General features: G+C 40.5%; 1 protein-coding gene across 2 annotated transcripts in view; it reads left to right on the forward strand.

The window, feature by feature from the left end:
* The window catches only part of Tek (TEK receptor tyrosine kinase), a 116,766-nt gene that overhangs the window by 43,405 nt on the left and 54,465 nt on the right, over positions 1-18,896 (forward strand). For both annotated transcript variants that reach the window (XM_021160928.2, XM_021160929.2), the window contains exons 3-6: positions 10,149-10,259; positions 10,673-10,825; positions 14,894-15,025; positions 15,399-15,539. In XM_021160928.2, the coding sequence (XP_021016587.1) occupies positions 10,149-10,259; positions 10,673-10,825; positions 14,894-15,025; positions 15,399-15,539 (537 nt within the window). The remainder of the gene's footprint in view (positions 1-10,148; positions 10,260-10,672; positions 10,826-14,893; positions 15,026-15,398; positions 15,540-18,896) is intronic.

An 18,896-nucleotide genomic window follows, 5' to 3' on the forward strand; every position in this document is an offset into this window, starting at 1 on the left:
ATTTCATTCTTAACACGCATGTACATGTGGACCACAACCATCCAATGTGCTTTTGTGACCTCCGAGGGCAACAGGCCACAGACAGACAGACAGACAGGCAGACAAGCACTCATACACATAGATAATCTAAAAATTCCTTAAAATTAACAAATTAATTAAAAATAGACAAATTCAATGGGAAGTATCTACCTGTAACCCAATTTAATTGGTTTCTTGTATCAATGATGTTTTTATTTTAAACAATTACTTTTTAATTATTTATTATTACTATTTATTTGATATAATTTATAGTTATATAAATGCAATATAGTTAGATAAACAAAACAATTATATAATATAATCATTATGAATCATTATTAATCAGTATTAGTGATTTATTTAATTAAATATTTGAACAAAATTTTATGTAACATAACCATAAGTAGAAACACAGCTAAAAACATTTGTAGCTTAAAAAAAATTGGGCTTAAAAACTGTGTAGTGCTAATTAGCTTTATAGGACTGACCTTGACAGGAGGAACTTGGCTTGGCTCAGTATGTCTATTGTCTATAGCAGACTAACCCAGGTATGTTCTCACGGAGATGAAAGAGGGGGAAGAGAACAAATGCAAACTTGGGACTTCTTGAACTCTACACTGGGACCTGCATGCTATTACTAACCTGTCTTTTATTGCCCTGGGGAAGTCAAATAGCTGAGCTTAGAGTCTGAGTGAGGAGTCCTGCAAACTAACAATGTGAAGAGCATGGTTTTAAAAAAAGAATGAGAAACTGTGACCCTCTTTGTAAGTCACCATTCTAGGAAGGGGACCATGCTTCTCTTTTAGTGGTTGAGCACCCAGGCTCCATTCAAAAAATATTAGCATACTGAGGGAGAATTTTGAGAACCTTCTGAGAAAAAAAGAGAGAGGGAGAGAGAGGGAGAGGGAGAGGGAGAGGGAGGGAGGGAGGGAGGGAGGGAGAGAGAGAGAGAGAGCATTAATCAGTGATGTGCCCCGAGGCTCCTGGACATGGATGTGTCTGATGGATTTGCTGCTGTCTTCTGTGAGGCAGGCACAGATTTCATGCTGTGATGACCTTGCCTTGATCTCAAAGGACTGATTTGACCCCTCACCCATCAGCCACCTTCTTGGAATGGGTGATGCCTCAAATAAAGGCATCCTTGTAAAGTTTTTGTTGCCTAAGCACAGAACTCGAGGTTTGTCACTTCATGAAATAAAGAGGTTGTTAGTACTTTCAAGGGGTTATTTTTTTTCTTTTAAAAGTTTTTTTTTTAATGTGCAACTGTGTTTTGCTACACGTATGACTGTGCACCATATGTGTGCCTGCTTCCTGCAGAAGCCAGAAGAGGGTCCCTGTTCCTAGAGTTACAGACAGTGGTGAGCTACCATGTAAGTGCAGAGAACGGAACCCAGGCCCTCTGCAAGAACAAGTGTTCTTAACCACTGATCCATATTCCATACCTCTCAGGGATTTATTCTAAATGACAAAGCTGATGCAGGTAAATTGCATACTTCTGCACATTTTGATTTTAGAATCTGCAGGGCTTTTATTTCTTTTAGTTTTGATTGTCGGGTGGGGTGTGTGTGTGTGTGTGTGTGTGTGTGTGACCATACCAGCATAGGTGTAGAGGTCAGAGGACAACTTTATAAAGTTGGTGTTCTCTCTCCACATTTGATCTGCACAGGGATCAAACTTAGGTGGCCAAACTTGGCAGCAACTGCCTTTACCTGCTGAACCGTCTCCCTGGCTCTTGCAGGGCCTTTTAGATCCTTGAATGTGTATACAAGTCACCTGTGGCTCTTTCCAAATGGAGACTTTGGCTCTGAAATTTGCTAAGCAAGCCCTGGGACTCCTGTGTTGGAACCAAAGGGCCCAGAGACACGTGCCACCCTACCACAGACTGTACCCTGAGTAGCAAGAATTCAGAGTCAGCCCCTCTCTGACATCCACCTGAAATCATTCCTTTGAATTTGCTAAGTTCACTAAGTAAAATATTTGGAGGCAGCAAGCTCAATGTAAGGTCAAAAGTGATAAAAATCTCGATTCCTCACAAACAAAGGAGTTTTCTTTTTAAAAGCAAAACTATACTGTTCACCTTTAAATGACATCAGGGCAAGTGGGAAAAGCGCCGGGCAGACATTCCCAGGGTGGCAGCTCTCCACAGGGGGAGCAGAGGTTGAACAAAGGGATATGAGGTGTGCCAAAGTTATCATGGCTGATGGGCAGCTCTGTTATTTTTCACATGTCATTTGGGTTTGATTTGTGTAAAGCCTGTGTCATTTGCTGAGTTTCCACATTCCTAATGATGATCATCTGAGATTTGTGCCCCATTCACTTAGAGTGTAAAGTGTCAACATTCCCTCTTGGGGCTCTCATGAGGTCACTCTTAATGAAATATGAATGGTAATATGTAGAGCATATTGAACAGAGTTTTGGGAGTTACAAACTATCACTAATAAGACATCCAGACCATGAACCTGGCTCCCAGAGGAACAGGATATTTTAAGTTCAGTTAAATGACACAAGGCAGGTTTGAATGGTGAGCAATAGTTAAGATGGGGTAGCTTTTACACTTATATCCTCCAGATTTGAATTCTTTATCATTCACCAGCTGTACAGCTTGAAGCAAGTTAGTTAACTTCTTTTGGTCTCGTTTCTCCCTATCTGTGGAATGGGTATAATACCTACATTGTTATGTTAAATTTTCAATAAGATTGCATATGTACATATCTGTCTGTCTCTATGCATATATGAAGCTTGATCCCAGGAGCACACTGATTTATATAATACTTGTATAAAGTAACTTAATTCAACACAAGCTGCTTATAAACAGTAGAAATGGGATGGCATGGTCCCTAGTTCAAAAACTGTGATCATGGCTTCTACAGAGACCTTTGTATAGCAGTCTCAGTGTTAACAGTTCTCTCTTCAGTCTGAGCACTGGCTTTAAAGGTACAAGGTTTCTACTGAAGGCCCTAACAGGAACCAGAGCAGAAGAGTGGAGACGTGAGACTGGAAGATAGCTGTGGTCTGCCTAGGTGTTCTGGTCAGGACAGGTTCTTCAATTAAAGTCAGAGGAATTCCTCATTTGAACATCAAGGAGGATGAAGATTGTTTCCAGGTGCTTCAACATGACTAGCACTATCTGGTTCAAAGTCAAGTTTCAGCTGCTCTTATAGCACAGTAGAGAGTAGTACTTTACTGCTTTGTTGTTGTTTGGTTTTTTATTTTGGTGTTTTGTTTGTTATAAAAGTAGCTTTTATTTGCCTGGGTGATTGCCATCTTGGAGGCTTACTGCTTCTGTCTGCTAACCTAGGCTTAGTCCAGGAAGCTTCTAGCTTCCGTACAATCTAATCTAGGCCTAGAATGTGTTCAGCCTCTGAGACTTATTAGTGACTAAAATCATCCTTTCTAGTTATTTCTGAGCTCTGGCTGGCTGGTTCAACTCAGTTGTTCTGACTCAAACTCCTCTCCAAGCTGACTGATTCAATCTGGTTTCTCACTTTGAGCCACTCCTGAATTGCTCTACTTGACCTCAAACTAACTCTAGCCATGTGTTCTGATCTTCTAGTTACATCTCATTCTCTGTCTCCTTCTGTCTTCACCTGTGTCTCTCTTGTTCTCTCTATTCAACCTGTCTCTGTACAATGGCCCCACCCCCTTTCCATTGCTTCCCTTTCCTGTCTCTGCTCATGAGAGTTGGGCATATCCTATTCTGTCAACTCTTTCTCTGATTTGTCACTTTGTCTGCCACTCAATTAGATACCGCTTTCAAATATGGATGCTTCCTTCTACAAACTAACTTTTCCTCCATTGTTTCGTATTAAAGTGTGTTCTAAGGGTGTCTCTGTATTCCAACCAGAGGGATTAAATGTGTGATTAAAGGCTGAACTACACTACAACTACAAACAGCTTTCTTCAGTAAAAAAACCGGAGTTCACAGTGTGGCCAAATAATCTGCAACATTTTGTTGTGAGACAATGTAGCCCTGGCTGGCTGCAAACTCTTGGCAACATTCTGTCTTCACCCTCCCAAGTGCAAGAACCGCCACACCCAGGAATTAGTTTTCCTACTCAGGATTTTAGGGTGTGTCCTAATTGTGGAGCACATAGAAAACAGACACATTTCCACCTATATTTGGACAGTAAGAACATCTTCGACTGCTGATTGGTCTGCTTTTCCTATTGGCCGTTCAGTGGGGGTGGGGCACAGAATGTGTCATAGAGAAAGCAGTATGGATTGTGGTATCAGGAAGACTTTCTAAGCTATGTCTTTACACCACTACCACTAGGCTCCGTAGTAAAATATCTTGAGAGGACTAAGGTGATGGCACTGTCAGCAAAGTGCTCGCCTGTGATTACAAGGATCCCAGAATTCTTGTAAAAAAAAGCAAAACAAAACAAAACAAAATGTCATGCTTGCAATCTCAAAGCTTGGAGGGCAGAGCAGAGCCAGTAGGAACCCTTAGGATAGCTAGCTAGCCAGCCTAGGCTAATGCTTAAGCCCCAGGTGAGTGAGATACCATATTGCAATGAAAAGATCAGACAGCTCTTTTCTGGAACAGCTCCAGTAGCTGTCATCACATGAGCCCACATGTGAGTGCATACCAGAACACACATCTGCATACATGTACACACGTTCATGGGAACTCACAGGCCTGTCCAGGAACACAGAATGATAAGGATATGTTCATTCCCCTGGCTGCTAACTCATGCTACTGGGAAGGAAGTGGAAAATCCATTTGAGATGTGCCAAACATGGCTTAAATTGGCTTGCACACCCCAACAATCCAAATGGTTTTGTTTGTTTGTTTAATCAATGAGATCATCATGCAAAACAATCAACAACACTCTGCTCAAACATCAACAGAGATTTCATTTTTGGGTGGTGAGTTACAGACAAAATTTGTAACAGTTTTAGATCTAAAGATCTGTTTCAGAATGAACCAGGAGAAGAAATGGAAGGTTTTTCTTTTCCTAGATTCATTTTGAGAACTGACTTTACAAAAGAACACCAAACTGCCAAATCATGATTATAAAATGGTTATAGTGGAGTCATCTGTATCTAAATAGTAAGAACACATCTAGAGTATTTTTTAAAAGACAGGAAAAAAGTCTTGAAATCAAATACGTAAATTTATTCTTCTTTTTGAGACAGGGACTTATGTAATCCATGCTGACTTCAAGGTTAGTATGTAGCTAAGGATGACCTTTGAACTTCTGCTCTACTTCCCAATTATTGAGATTCCAAGAGTACAGTACCATGCCTGGTTTATGTGGTGCTGGGGACTGAAACTGGAAGCCCTTTACTGAGGGACCCTCCCCCCCCCCCCCGCAGCCTCAGCCCACATTCATGTTTTCCTATAATTATTTTGAGTATGTCATATATTGGAAACTTTCCAGAAAACATTTCTCTGGCAACTTTACTAATTATTCATCTGGAAATTAGTCTTTTCCAAGTGCATAATGAGTGTTACTAAGACCTCATTAAAACAGGGAGCTAGCTTGTTGTTTTTGTTTTTTTTTTTTCTTTTTTGTACTCAGTGTTGCACCTAGGAGATTGCAAGGCCTAGCTGCAGCTATCAGCAGCTTCTGTCTTTCAAGACAGATGTGGTCCTGCCCTCCTGGAGCCTCAGTGGAGCTACAGGAGTCATATCCTGAAAACAAGGCTGTGACAAGGAAAGGGCAGGGTATTTGGAGGGTCACCATGAAGCCACCTAACCTGGATTCCAGGATGTGTAAGGCCCTGTAGGCACACAAATACAGACTGACGGATGAGTAAGAGCTGGTGAGGTGTAAGGGAAAGGAGAGTGTGAAGGGATACAATCTCTGTCTTAGACAGGAGTGATGGGGGTAGGGATGCAGACTAGAGAACACAAGCTGAGGTGGATGGGTGCGGTCCTGAGCCTGTGTCTCAGCTCTCACACTAACACTAAGAACCCAAACCACCCAAAAAGGACTCAGCTCTTTCCATCTGGGAGATCAGCTTTGCATATAACGTTTGCTCTCATCTGCTTTTTCCTCCTGCTCTTAACTGAACAAATGGTGTGTGTTCTTATTTTTCCCAGGACGATCTTACGCATGTCATCTTCCAGTATAGGGCTCTCAGGAACCTCATTTATAAAATGAAGTGGTTGACCTGAGAAGTCTTGTGAACACTAACATATAACCCGAGAGCTCCTGTCTTAGGGTTTCACTGCTGTGAAGAGACACCATGACCACAGCAACTCCTATAAAGGAAAACATTTCATTGTGACTGGCTTACAGTCCACAGGTTTAGTCTATTATCACCATGGCAGGAAACAAGACAGAAGGCATGCAAATATGGTGATTGAGAAGGAGCTAAGTTCTACCTTTTGATCCCAAGGCAGCAGCTGATTTGACTGATTTGAGCTTCTAAGACCACAAAGGCTACCTCCACCCCCCGCCCCCTCACCAGTGACAAACTTTCTCTAAAAAGGCTACATCTTAAAATAATTCCACTTCCTATAGGCCAAGCATTCAAATACATGAGTCTATTTCTATTCAAACCACCACAGCTCCCTCACTAAAACAAACTAACAAGCAAAACAAAACAAGAGGAAAAAACCTGACTTTCCTGGAATTGATGTGTGACCTTGAGCTAGATTACTTAAACTCTCTGAACCTTAGTCTCATTTGTAAAACGGGGATAATGGCAGTGCTTATGTCATAGGGATATTATGAAAAACAAACTCTTATAATGTGTTTAGGTCAGTGTTTGGCCCACAGCACTATTAAATGGTGCTTGCTCTTGTGATCCAGGCAAGTCATATGGCCTTGATAAGTGCACGATGAATATATAACAAGCTTCCAAATGCCTGAAGTCCGGCACACAATTTGACTCCTTTGCTGCTACTTTGCAAAGAACAACCAGCTTGGAGCTATTCATGCAGGCAGACAGTTGCAGACCTTTGGTGTGAAGGTGCCCTTAAGAAAACAGGGAGCTAAGAGACCAAGTCTGAAATAATAAAAGAGCCCCAGAGTGGTGGGGAAAAAGCTACGTTGGAATGGAGCCTACGAGGATTCTGAGTTCCTTTCTGAATACAATGCTCAGTGAGAAGTCCCACGCTCAGCTAAACAATCTCCACACAAAGGGGAGAAAACATAAACAAACTGCAGAGAAAGTAAAAAAGATGAAATGGTCAGAAACATTCTCACAGGAGTCTCTCACAGTCAGGAAGAACTTGGTGTGTTAGGGCGGCCAAATTGTCAAGATGAGAAGGAACTCTCTAAAGCCTCCCATCCACACCTATGTCCCCTGTCCCTGCTTTCTTTCCATTTTAGCTCCTGCCACTCACACCCACACTACAGACTCATCACTCCAGTGATGTCATTTATTGTTATTTGGTAAGGACATCATGAGCGCCCTGAGGCTTGGCTTCTGCCGCTTCACATTCATAACTACCTTCATGGTGGATTTCGCTTCTGGATTACAGATGAGAAAGCTGGGATTTGCAGAGGAATCTGGTGTGTGTCAGAGGATGGATTCATGCCCGAGGCTCTGTGTTTCCACTGTTCATACTGCTTCTCTATTTCTTGCTCTATACTTTGCTCCCTCCAGGTTTGCCCTGGGCATCACACACATCCAAGGCAAAACTGTACAAGGGAGACCTGACAGGAAAGTCAGTTTCTTCAGTTAGCAGCCACAGAACATAACCCCTCCACTCCCACCCACTATCCCCCTACCCTCCCTACCCCCCACCCCCACCCCTCAAAAGCATCACCAAAGCCTTCTCATTGTGGTTCAGAGGCACTTCCTGCTTTCACAAGTGTCTTAGTTAGGGTTTTACTGGTGTGAACAGATACCATAACCAAGGCACCTCTTACATGGACAAGATTTAATTGGGGCTGGCTTACAGGTTCAGAGGTTCAGCCCATTGTTATCAAGATGAGAACATGGCAGCATCCAGGCAGTTTAGGCAGGCATGGTTCAGGAGGAGCTGAGAGTTCTACATCTTATCTGAAGGCCACTAGGAGAATGACTCCCACATGGTTAGGAGAAGGGTCTCATTGCCCACAATAACACACACTTCCTCCAACAAGGCCACACCTCCTAATAGTGCCACTCCCTGGGCCAAGGATATTCAAACCACCACAATAAGGTAGCTGTCTAAGCTAAAGAGATACACAAATCACTTGATAAAGTCTTACAATCCAGCCCCCATCCAAAAGTCAAGGATAAAGCAAGAATTAAGACATTGACCAACAGATACATTGACAGGTCCTTTTTTATTTCATTTTAGACTTGGTCTTGGACCAAAATGCTGTAGGGATTTTGCTACTTTTCCACTAAGTGCAAGATATTCTGCTGTTGATTTCTGATTTAGGTGGTTTCTTATCAGAGAGTCTTTTATTTATGCAGGTGTGCTTTGTAGCATTCACGCCATTGGGGGTTGGGTTCCATGAGTTTCTGAAGGCCTTTAGTGGTATTATTCAAGCTGTCTGTATTTTTCCTTGGTAGTTTTTGGTCTGCCTGATCAGCTGGTTTCAGAAAGCTGCCGCTGTGCTAGGAGACCTGTCAGCTCCTTCCTTTTACTGTTAGTGTTTACTTTCATGGGTTTTGAAGGACTTATGTTAGTACATAAACAAGCCCCATGCATGAATTTTTAAAAATATTTTATTTATTTTATTTTTTTAATTAGATATTTTCTTTACTTACATTTCAAATGCTATCCCCAAAGCCCCCTGAGATTTTCTAATACGATTTTACTAGATGGCTCTGTCTCACCACATAAAGACTACCTTGATTCCTAAATACTTCTAGCATTAAAAATACTTTCCCAATGTAAATACTGCAAGATCGGGTTCTTTTAGTTAGTTTAGTACATTATTTCATGTATAGTTAATGAGGACAGTACCAGGAATATATGTGTGTGTGTGTATATATATATATATATATATATATATATATATATATATATGTGTGTGTGTGTGTGTGTGTTGTATATACACACANTATATATATATATATATATATATATATATATATATATATGTGTGTGTGTGTGTGTGTGTTGTATATACACACACACACATATATATATGTATATATAATTTTTTACATGCATTTAGTTTATCTTCTGTTACTTTATTTGTAGTTTTTGTGCCATAAATTTCTTTGTCCTCATCTGTTCTTTTTTTTAGTCTTCTGTTGACATCCATTATTTCTTGTCCTCTAGGAAGGTTGTATGTGTTTCTTATCTCCTTGTAGTGTTAATCCATTTATCTTTAACATGGATTTAACACTACCTAAAGATAACCCCCCACCTTATTCCATGGAAAGTCATTCTCTGCAGGTTATGGTGTACACTAAAGACACTTGGTGCTAGAAGAATGTTAGATACTTTCATTCACACATGTTCTCCAGTAACCCAAGCAACTGAGGCAATGTTGTGTTCCAAGCTTGACATACGGTACAGTCTGCAGTCACAGGTGGTACTAGAAGCCAAATACAGAATCCTTTCTGTTTCTCCCTCAGTGCTGGCCAGTTCTACAACTGAATCAGCTCATACATGTTAATTAAAGAGTAGAGGGTAAAGTATTTGTGTCTATCCTCTTCAATATTTTAGTCTTTATAACATGAACAAGTGCAGCATTATATCCATTCCTCCTTGCTTGGAGTGCTCTAAAGCTGTTACACTTTTTAAAAGCAACAACCAGCACCTCATAAAAAGACCTAAAGAAAATTGAGTAGGCAGATGGTATTGTCTTTTCTACATTGAGGACTCATTTTCCATTAGAATCCTTTTGCATTTTGAGTAAGCATAGCAGGGACTGGGAAAGGGTAGCAGATTCATAAATAATATAATTTATAATTAATAGCTAGATATAGTGTAATGGCAGATGTCAATCATCATAATGTCCCTACTTCCCAAGCCATTTACAGGATAGAATTATCATAAGTATCATATATTGTGTATATATAATTGCATTTTATAAAGGAAATGACCATTCCTTTCATTAGATTCTTTAAAAGGCTCATATAGTCTACTATGCACTATTGCTCTTTATATTAGAAAAGCCAGGTGATTCTTGGTGTATGCAGGGTCTCATCCACTGGGATTTAGTGTTTATTAGAGGAAACGTGTGAATATTTATTTACTTATTTATGTTTTTCTCTTTTAAAAGCATCCTTCCTACCTGCTACTTTAACTATGACCGTGGACAGGGGAGATAATGTGAACATATCTTTCAAAAAGGTGTTAATTAAAGAAGAAGATGCAGTGATTTACAAAAATGGTGAGTCTATTTCATCTCCTTCTATTACTTCTGTCTACAAGATGCTGGGTGATAACTAACACATTAGATATTGTCATATTGCCATTTTAAGGGTAGTTGTCTAAAAAGCTGCTGTGACCCAAGCTTGTCAAATTCTGTGTATAACAGAAGCCCTCTTAGACAAGGCATTTGGTTATTTAATCAAGCAAAGTGAGGTAGGAATTTTTTTTTTTAAAAAAAGAACAAACATACATGCACACACATGTAAAGTGCAGGTACATACAATAAAAGCTGATGGTAATGTATAAGTAGAGTTTCAAATTCAATCAGGGAAGGTGCAAGACTGTCTGACTGTGAGGGTGTTTGATTATAAGAACAAACAAATAGGCACATTTGAGCACAAACTTTTTTCCTTCGTTCTCCTTCCTCGCCAGGCTCCTTCATCCACTCAGTGCCCCGTCATGAAGTACCTGATATTTTAGAAGTTCACTTGCCGCATGCTCAGCCCCAGGATGCTGGTGTGTACTCGGCCAGGTACATAGGAGGAAACCTGTTCACCTCAGCCTTCACCAGGCTGATTGTTCGGAGTAAGTGACTGAGAGGCCACACTGTTCTATACTGATGTTGTTGTCACTATTTATAGCTTCAAGTTATAGCACCCTGCAATGATGCCTAAGCAAGATGGAGGGAGAGCAAGCACTCTTGAGAATTTGATAGAAAGGCTAACAAGCAAGTTGCAGACAAGATATGTTCTAGGGAAGATGTGGGGTTCAGAAGTAGTGGGTGTCTTCGTCAGGGTTTCTATTCCTGCACAAACATCACTTCCCAGGAGCAAGTTGGGGAGGAAAGGGTATATTCAGCTTACACTTTCCACATTGCTGTTCATCACCAAGGAAGTCAGGACTGGAACTCAAGCAGGTCCAGGAAGCAGGAGTGGATGCAGAAGCCAGGGAGGGATGTTACTTACTGGCTTGCTTCCCCTGGCTTGCTCAGCTTGCTTTCTTATAGAACCCAAGACTACCAGCCCAGAGATGGTACCACCTACAAGGGTCCCTCCCCACCCCCCACCCCTCATCACTAATTGAGAAACTACCTTACATCTGGAGGCATACCTACATCTCATGGAGGTATTTCCTCACCTGAAGATCCTTTCTCTGGATAATTCTAGCCTGTTTCAAGATGACACAAAACCAGGCGGTACATTGGGGTTAGGCTAAATCGTCTAAGCTTTTCATCTAGGAGGTTGTTGTTACCATGGCTAAGGTTCACAATGCTTTACCTTTGTGTTTTATATTTCCAGGAGAAAGAATTAGCTTGGTCTAACATACACAGATGTCAACCAGCCTAAACCAGGAAGCTGTAGGCAAAAGTAGAGCCATAAAACAGAAGGCATAGTTGTATTGCAGGACCAAACCCACTAGAAAGTGGAATTGAAGTGAGATGGATGGTTTCTCTAGATAATGGGTTGTGACTATTACAGGAAAATGAGTTGGGTCATCTGGGCTCCTAGGTAAACATAATTTCTTTCAAGTCCCATGCATTCTAGAGCCTTTGACTCTGTAGTGTGACACTGCAAGAGCTGGAACTAGGGAAAGCGTCCCAGTTCACTGTAGGAAATCATCAAGGTGCAAGGAGACAGCATCAGTACTTTTTATGGAGCAATTGACATATAGAAAGCAGGAGACTTGCCTCAAAATCCCCCCCAGCCATGTTTGATTTGTGCTATTAACCACTCAGGCCTTCAGGCCTAAATCTCTGCAATTCAGTGTTTTGAAAAGCATTTAACTGTATTGAATAGCATTGTATTGATGTTAAAGACAGAGTATAACACAATAAACCCATAGCCCTTGGGTAATTCCCAGTCCGAGCAGGTATGTAACTAGATAATTCAACATTACAGTATAATGGTAGAAGTATGAAACGTGTGGTTAACTTAGTTTATTCCCCATGTCAAGACACTTCAAAAAAATATAAAGTAAGGTATTATATAGGCAGGACTATTTGAACTTGACTCGAGGGAAATCTGCTCCTGTTCCCAAAACTGGCTTTCTTGTGCAGTGTTCATTTAAGACCCATCTTTAAAGGAGTCTGTAGTGTTCAGCTTTTGATGTCTTGCTTTTCAGTTACTTCTTGAATTCTCCACTTCCCCCTTTACACCACTACACAGGAGAGGCCAGAATGTAAAGAAGCAGTTTGCACTCATTTCTTAAGGCAGCTCTTGTCTGATGTAATGCTATATACTCAAGGACTCAGAATCTGGATAAATGGGTATGCTGTCTTGGAGCAGAACCATTAGACTAATGCTTGTTTGTTCTAGACTGGGAAAAACAGAAGGGTTTACCTACTCTTAACTCAAATTTAAACACATAATTTCTGATGTTAGTATGTAGGCTCCCTCAACACCACACAAGTCTCCAGAAGATATTACCTGTATATCTTCTTAATTACTAGATACTAATTAATCTTACAGTTTAACTCTGTTCTGCCTCTACCTGGAGACAGTGTCAGATCCCACAGGTAAGGCCTTGGTTACATATAATTATCCTTATTTTGCTTGCAAGTCGAGAACCACACGTGTCCTATGCTCCTGACTGAATAGCTATAAATCAAGGTTTCTTAAGTCTCCAAGTCTTCCTTGTGTTTCTGGTGACCCTTATCATAAAGTTAGTTAAGGGACCCTTTACCACCATAATTAGCATTCGGAAGCATTCTCATTAGCATACAAAAAGTGTTTATTACTTTGAGGGTTTTAGGATCAGTGTGCCAAGAAACAAGTGTAGGAACCAAAAATGTGTTTCTTAATCTATCACACTGTCCTCTGGAAAATGTTTAAAAATATCTTTAAACACTTAAACTAATATATCATGAAAGTCTCATAATTTAGACTTCCAAGTGCTAGGCATACAGAACCAAGCTACCATATCAAGTTTACAGCTTTCTCTATATATCAAAACATGAATAGAGATTAGTTTTTGGAGCTCATCTGGCCTTTTCCCCTAAAGCAAAAGATCCCCTTTCCTCCCACTCTGTATTGTTTTCTGCTTGGAGCATATGCTGTTGCCTGTGGTAGCATATTTAACAAAGCTATTAGAGAGGCACACTAGTGTCTAAAGTCATTCAAAGGAAGTTTGAGTGGAGCTATACTCACCCTACTTAAAAACAGCTACTCAATATGACTTGTTTGATGTTTATTGAGGGAAGCTGGAGTCACAAGGCCATCTTTTCTGTATGAACTAAAGCATAAAAACAGATGTTGCTTTATTAGAAACCCCACTGGCATGTTTATAGATTGCTTTTCAGTATAAATTTTTTTTCATGACAAGACTTCTTACAGCATAGATTTTATTTTCCTTTGCATGCCATGAATAATATATGGCATCTTAAAATATAGCATCACAAAGCTTTAAAATGAAGTTACATTAGTGAATATTGTTTGATTATCAACAAACTGTAACTTCCCCAATCTAAGAGATCACTCCTGTTATCCCCGGGAGTTTTATTCTTCTTCCTGGGACTGGGGCTGAGGCTGGGCTATATCAACAGGCAGATGCTAGGCTGGAGAGCAGTTCCATGTATGAGGAGGAGCCTGTTTCACTTAAATTATCTGATTTTATACTTATTGTGTGTAAGAGCCTAGTAGCCTGGCTCCCACTAATTATGTAGTCTTTCTTCTGTTATATGCCAAGGAACATAACTACTAGCTTTCAGACATCTTGCAACTTTATCTATTGAGGCTGGCATGTGTTGATAGTTTTCTTGATTATTTTGGAGAAAATACTGATAGGCAGGAGTTCTTGCCAAAGAGAGTTTGAGGTTACATCAGCTGCAGGCATGTGTCCAAGTGCTATGAGACTAGTGCCTGGAGACAATGATACTAGTTCCCTACAGATGAAAAATGAAGCCATAACTTCAACCACAAAGAGCCATACACTCCTGAGTTTTCTGTATATTTCAAGTTATTCCTTAGTCTAATTAATGATCTAAAACCACCAAGTGTTGGATGTAACTAGGAAAGCTCTAGGAAGCATTTTACTGCCTTGAGCTGAGTTCTGCATAACAAAAAGTTCTTGCTTTTGTTTCTCTTGTTTCTTATATACTTTCCAGCAGAAATAGTGCATGCAACTGGCTATGCCTCTCTTTAGCCTTAGCCCTCCTCCACCTACTCCAGGCTGAGCCAATGTGTGGGCTTGTTGGCTGTGGGTCTGGGGTTTGTTTCTGTTAGGTTCCTTAGTGATGGAGACACCACTGATCAGGGTATCCATTTTAAAAATGCTTCCATCTTGGACCATATGAACATGCCAAAGTCTCTTCCTTCCTAGTGCCTCAGCCTGGAACACACTGTCTAGCCTTATCTTTCTTGCTGCTTATGTGGTCCTGTACTCCCAGTTTACTCCTGCTCTCATGGAAAGCCTTCCTTTGTGTACTTTTCTGTTGACAAGGCAGGATTTGGTATTTCTTGTCTCTGCTTCTATCATTATTTACCGTTAACTATCTCATTCCATACCACACTATTAGTGTTTAGAGTGACAAGACTATATTTTTGTCTTCATTCTCATTGCCCACTAAAATGAGTGTCACGTATTAGTTGTTCAATAACAGTTCATTGAGTGATTATGCTTTCCACCTCTATGTTTCTTTGTTTGTTTTAACAATAGGATGTGAAGCTCAGAAGTGGGGGCCCGACTGTAGCCGTCCTTGTACTACTTGCAAGAACAATGGTGTCTGCCATGAAGATACCGGGGAATGCATTTGCCCTCCTGGGTTTATGGGGAGAACATGTGAGAAAGGTTAGTGACTCTACTTGATGACTAAACAGATTGACCATAGATGAGAAGATCCATGGTACCACCTTTGTGTTGACTAGACACCTTTTCTAAAGGCTGTTTACTGCAAAGTTACTGGAAACTTATAACAAAAACACCAATTTGTAGGGGTACAGTCAACGTGCAGGTTCATAACCCATGAAACCGAGTGGTGACCTCTTTGGGATGTAGTTTTGTTCTCTTTAAAGTGGGTCATACAGGAAGGTGTGGCCATCTCTCTGCCAGGCCTCAGGTTAGAATTCCCCTGTCTAGGAGAAACCTTATAAAAGTAGAGTCCAGCCTTTTAAGGGAGTATGATTTGACTCTGAATCAGCCTTTGTGTCGTTCCCTCCCACAGCTTGTGAGCCGCATACATTTGGCAGGACCTGTAAAGAAAGGTGTAGTGGACCAGAAGGATGCAAGTCTTATGTGTTCTGTCTCCCAGACCCTTACGGGTGTTCCTGTGCCACAGGCTGGAGGGGGTTGCAGTGCAATGAAGGTATGCGCTACTTGCATGGGGAACAGGGGAAGCTGCAGCTGGTGTCCAGAGGCCAAGCTAGCTGACATCAGCAGCAGGATGCACTGGATTGCTTGGTTGCTTACCTGTTGTTGGATGCAGGGATTTAAGTCACAGATGGTTTTTTAAATGAAAGAGCGAGATCGGATATGGGAGGAGATGCTTCTCACGCATGTCGCCTAGGGATGATGTTAAAACATGGATTCTAACTTGCATACTTCTGCATTTATATTGGATCTCTAGGCAACTATTGTTGCTGTTGAGATTTAGATGATGCTTTGAATACAAAAATTAAGAAAGATTTTATTTTATTTTTTTGCTGTATGCCATAAAAATCAGGCTTCAGGACAGATCCAGATAAGATTTAAGGTTCAAAATAAAGTTAACTCCCGTTACTCAGGGATCTTACTCAAGAACTAATAATTGCTACTGCCAACCTCATTAACAAATCCTTTATCTCAGACTTTTCTTTGTGCTTATGGTGTGGACACTTGAGATCTATGCCCACCAATTTTGAAGTACATGATATGGTATACCTGCCTGAACTTGCCACAGTGTATCTCTAAGAAGGTCCTTAAACAGCACAACTGAAACTTTGTATCCTTGACTGACACCTCCACACTTGCCCCACCAATGCCTGGAAACCCCTGCCAAGGCTTCTGTTCCTTAGATTCCATCTACAGGAGAGAGCAAAAAATACCTGCCCTTCTTGGTCTGGTTTATTCAACTCGGATAATTCAATTTAAACTCATCCACATTGTCAAAAATAGTCATAGATTTTCCTTTCTTCCTCCTCCCCTCTCTCCTACCTCCCCACATATAAAATTATTTTATTTACAGGTGTAGAGTCTCTGTATCCTATGGTAATTGTGTGATTGTGTTTGTAGGGAACGTCCACATTGTTTGGGGTAGTTGCCTGCCTGTAAACAGTGCTTAGTGTTCACTCCTTTACGCTCCCACGTTTGCTATCTTTTGACATACTGATCCTAGCCATTTTAACAGATACAAGGTGATGGCTCTTGAGTTTTTAATTTGTGTTTTCTTGAAGTTGTCTGACTGTGGGCTGCTAGTGATCATACCAGGGCCATGTGCATGTTGGACGACATCCGTTGTCCTTCTCTGATGACCAGTGCTATTAAATATGTTTTCATGTACATATTGGCCATCTAAATATCCTCTAAGAGATGTCAACCCAGGTTATTTGCTCATTTCTTTTACAATTATTTATTTATTTACATCCCAAATGTTGTCCCCTATCCTGGTCCCACCTTGCAGAGTTCCTCTTCCTAAGCCCCTTCCCCTCGGCCTCTGAGATGACAGCTCCCTGGTATCTTCCCACCCTGGTATATCAAGTCTCTGCAGGATTATGTGCACCCTCTCCCACTGAGGCCAGATTTGGCAGCTCTCTGCTACACATGTGTCAGGGGCCTTGGAGAAGCCCATGTATGTTTTTGGTTGATGGCTCAGTCTCTGGTAGCTCCCAGGGGTCCAGATTAGTTGGTACAATTGGTCTTCCTGGGGGGTTGGCATCTTCTTGAGCGCCTTCAATCTTTTCTCTAACTCTTCCATAGGGGTCCCTGACCGCTCTCCAATGTTTGTCTGTGGGTATCTGCATCTGTCTCAGTCAGCTGCTGGGCAGAGCCTCTCAGAGGGCTGCTATGTTAGTCTCCTGTCTGCAAGTACAACATAGCATCATTAATAGTCTGAGGGATTGGCTCCTGCCCATGGGATGGGTGTCAAGTTGGGCCAATCACTGGATGGATTTTCCTTCAGTCTCTGCTCCATCTTTGCCTATTTTTAAAAAACAGGTTTTCTTGCTCTTTCACTACTTGAGCTTCTCCTACGTACTAGACAGAAACTCTAATAGTAGGTATAGCCTACAGCGATTTCCTCCAGCCCACTGATTGTCCTCTACTCTGCTGACTGCCTGCAGCCTTTCAATTTGGTGCATTTTTTTTTTATTTGGCCCATTGGCTTTTGTTTCCTGGGATACAGGAAATAGGATAATACCCAGATCATTCCCCAAATTGATCTAAAAAAGAAAATTTTCTTTTATGTTTTCTCCAATAGGTTTTACAACTTGACATCTTGGGTTTAAGTTATTTATTTAGTTGACATGACTATCTTTTTTCCATTGTGTATTTTGGTTCCTTTACTGAACTAATTGACAATAAATATACAGATCTGTTTCTGGATTTTCTGTACATTGGTCTATGTGACTGTTTTTTATGCTAAAATGTGAGCTTTGAATATTCTGAATATAGATTTATAGCATATTTTGAAGTCAATAAGTAGTATACTCCCTCTGGTATTGTTTTTCTTTTTCAGTGTCTTTAGTTGATCTGATTTTGTTATATGAAAGTAATATTTGCTTTTTTTTGCTCCAATGAAAACATTCCATTAGAACTTTAATAGAGACTGTATTGATTGACGCTGAAAATGTAAGCTTTCTACTGAACAAGTTGTCTGAGTTGAAAGTATCCACCAGAAAGTCAAGGGATAATATTGTTTAGAAATCAGTTTTAAGTAAAGGTAATCCTATAGTTGACGTAAAACAAGGACAGCTGGTCGACATAATCTGTTCATTGTCTAACAGTTTGTTAGTGTTCTTGGCAGTTCAGTAGCTCTCAAAAGAACAGAGTAGTCCCTGCTGCCCTCGAAGGAGCTCTCAGAAACTAGAAGTACATAGAATGGCAGGAACAATGTAAGGAGAAAGTAAGGGACAAGGCAAGAAAACCAATAGCATCATACATTCTCTTATTTGTAGTTTGACGGATTTTTTTTTCTATATTTACTCAGCTTGGCATTTACTTAATTGTCATATATGTAAATGTCAAAGGATTTGAAATTCTTAAACACTATTTCTTTTTTTAAAAAAAATTATTTATTTTGTGGTGTGTGTGTGAAGGTGGTAGAACTATTCCCAATTTTCTGAGAAACCTACAGATTGATTTCCCGAGTGATTGTACAGGTCTGCACTCTCACCAGCAATGGAGGAGTGTTCTCCCTGCTCCACATCCTCCCCAGCATCTGCTGTCACTTGAAGTTTTGATCTTAGCCATTCTGACTGGTATAAGGTGGAATCTCAGAGTCATTTTAATTTACATTTCCCTGATAACTAAAGACATCGAACATTTCTTTAAGTGTTTCTCAGCTTTTTGAGATTCCTCTGTTGGGAATTCTCTAATTAGCTGTGTACCTCATTTTTTAATTGGATTATTTTAGTTTGTTGGTGTCTAACTTCTAGCATTCTTTATATATTTTAGATATTAGCCCTCTGTCAGATGTAGGGTTGGTGAAGATCTTTTTCCATTCTATAGGCTGTTTTTTGTCCTATTG

The sequence above is a fragment of the Mus caroli genome, chromosome 4 (genome assembly GCF_900094665.2).
Source record: "Mus caroli chromosome 4, CAROLI_EIJ_v1.1, whole genome shotgun sequence".
Classification (NCBI taxonomy): domain Eukaryota; kingdom Metazoa; phylum Chordata; class Mammalia; order Rodentia; family Muridae; genus Mus; species Mus caroli.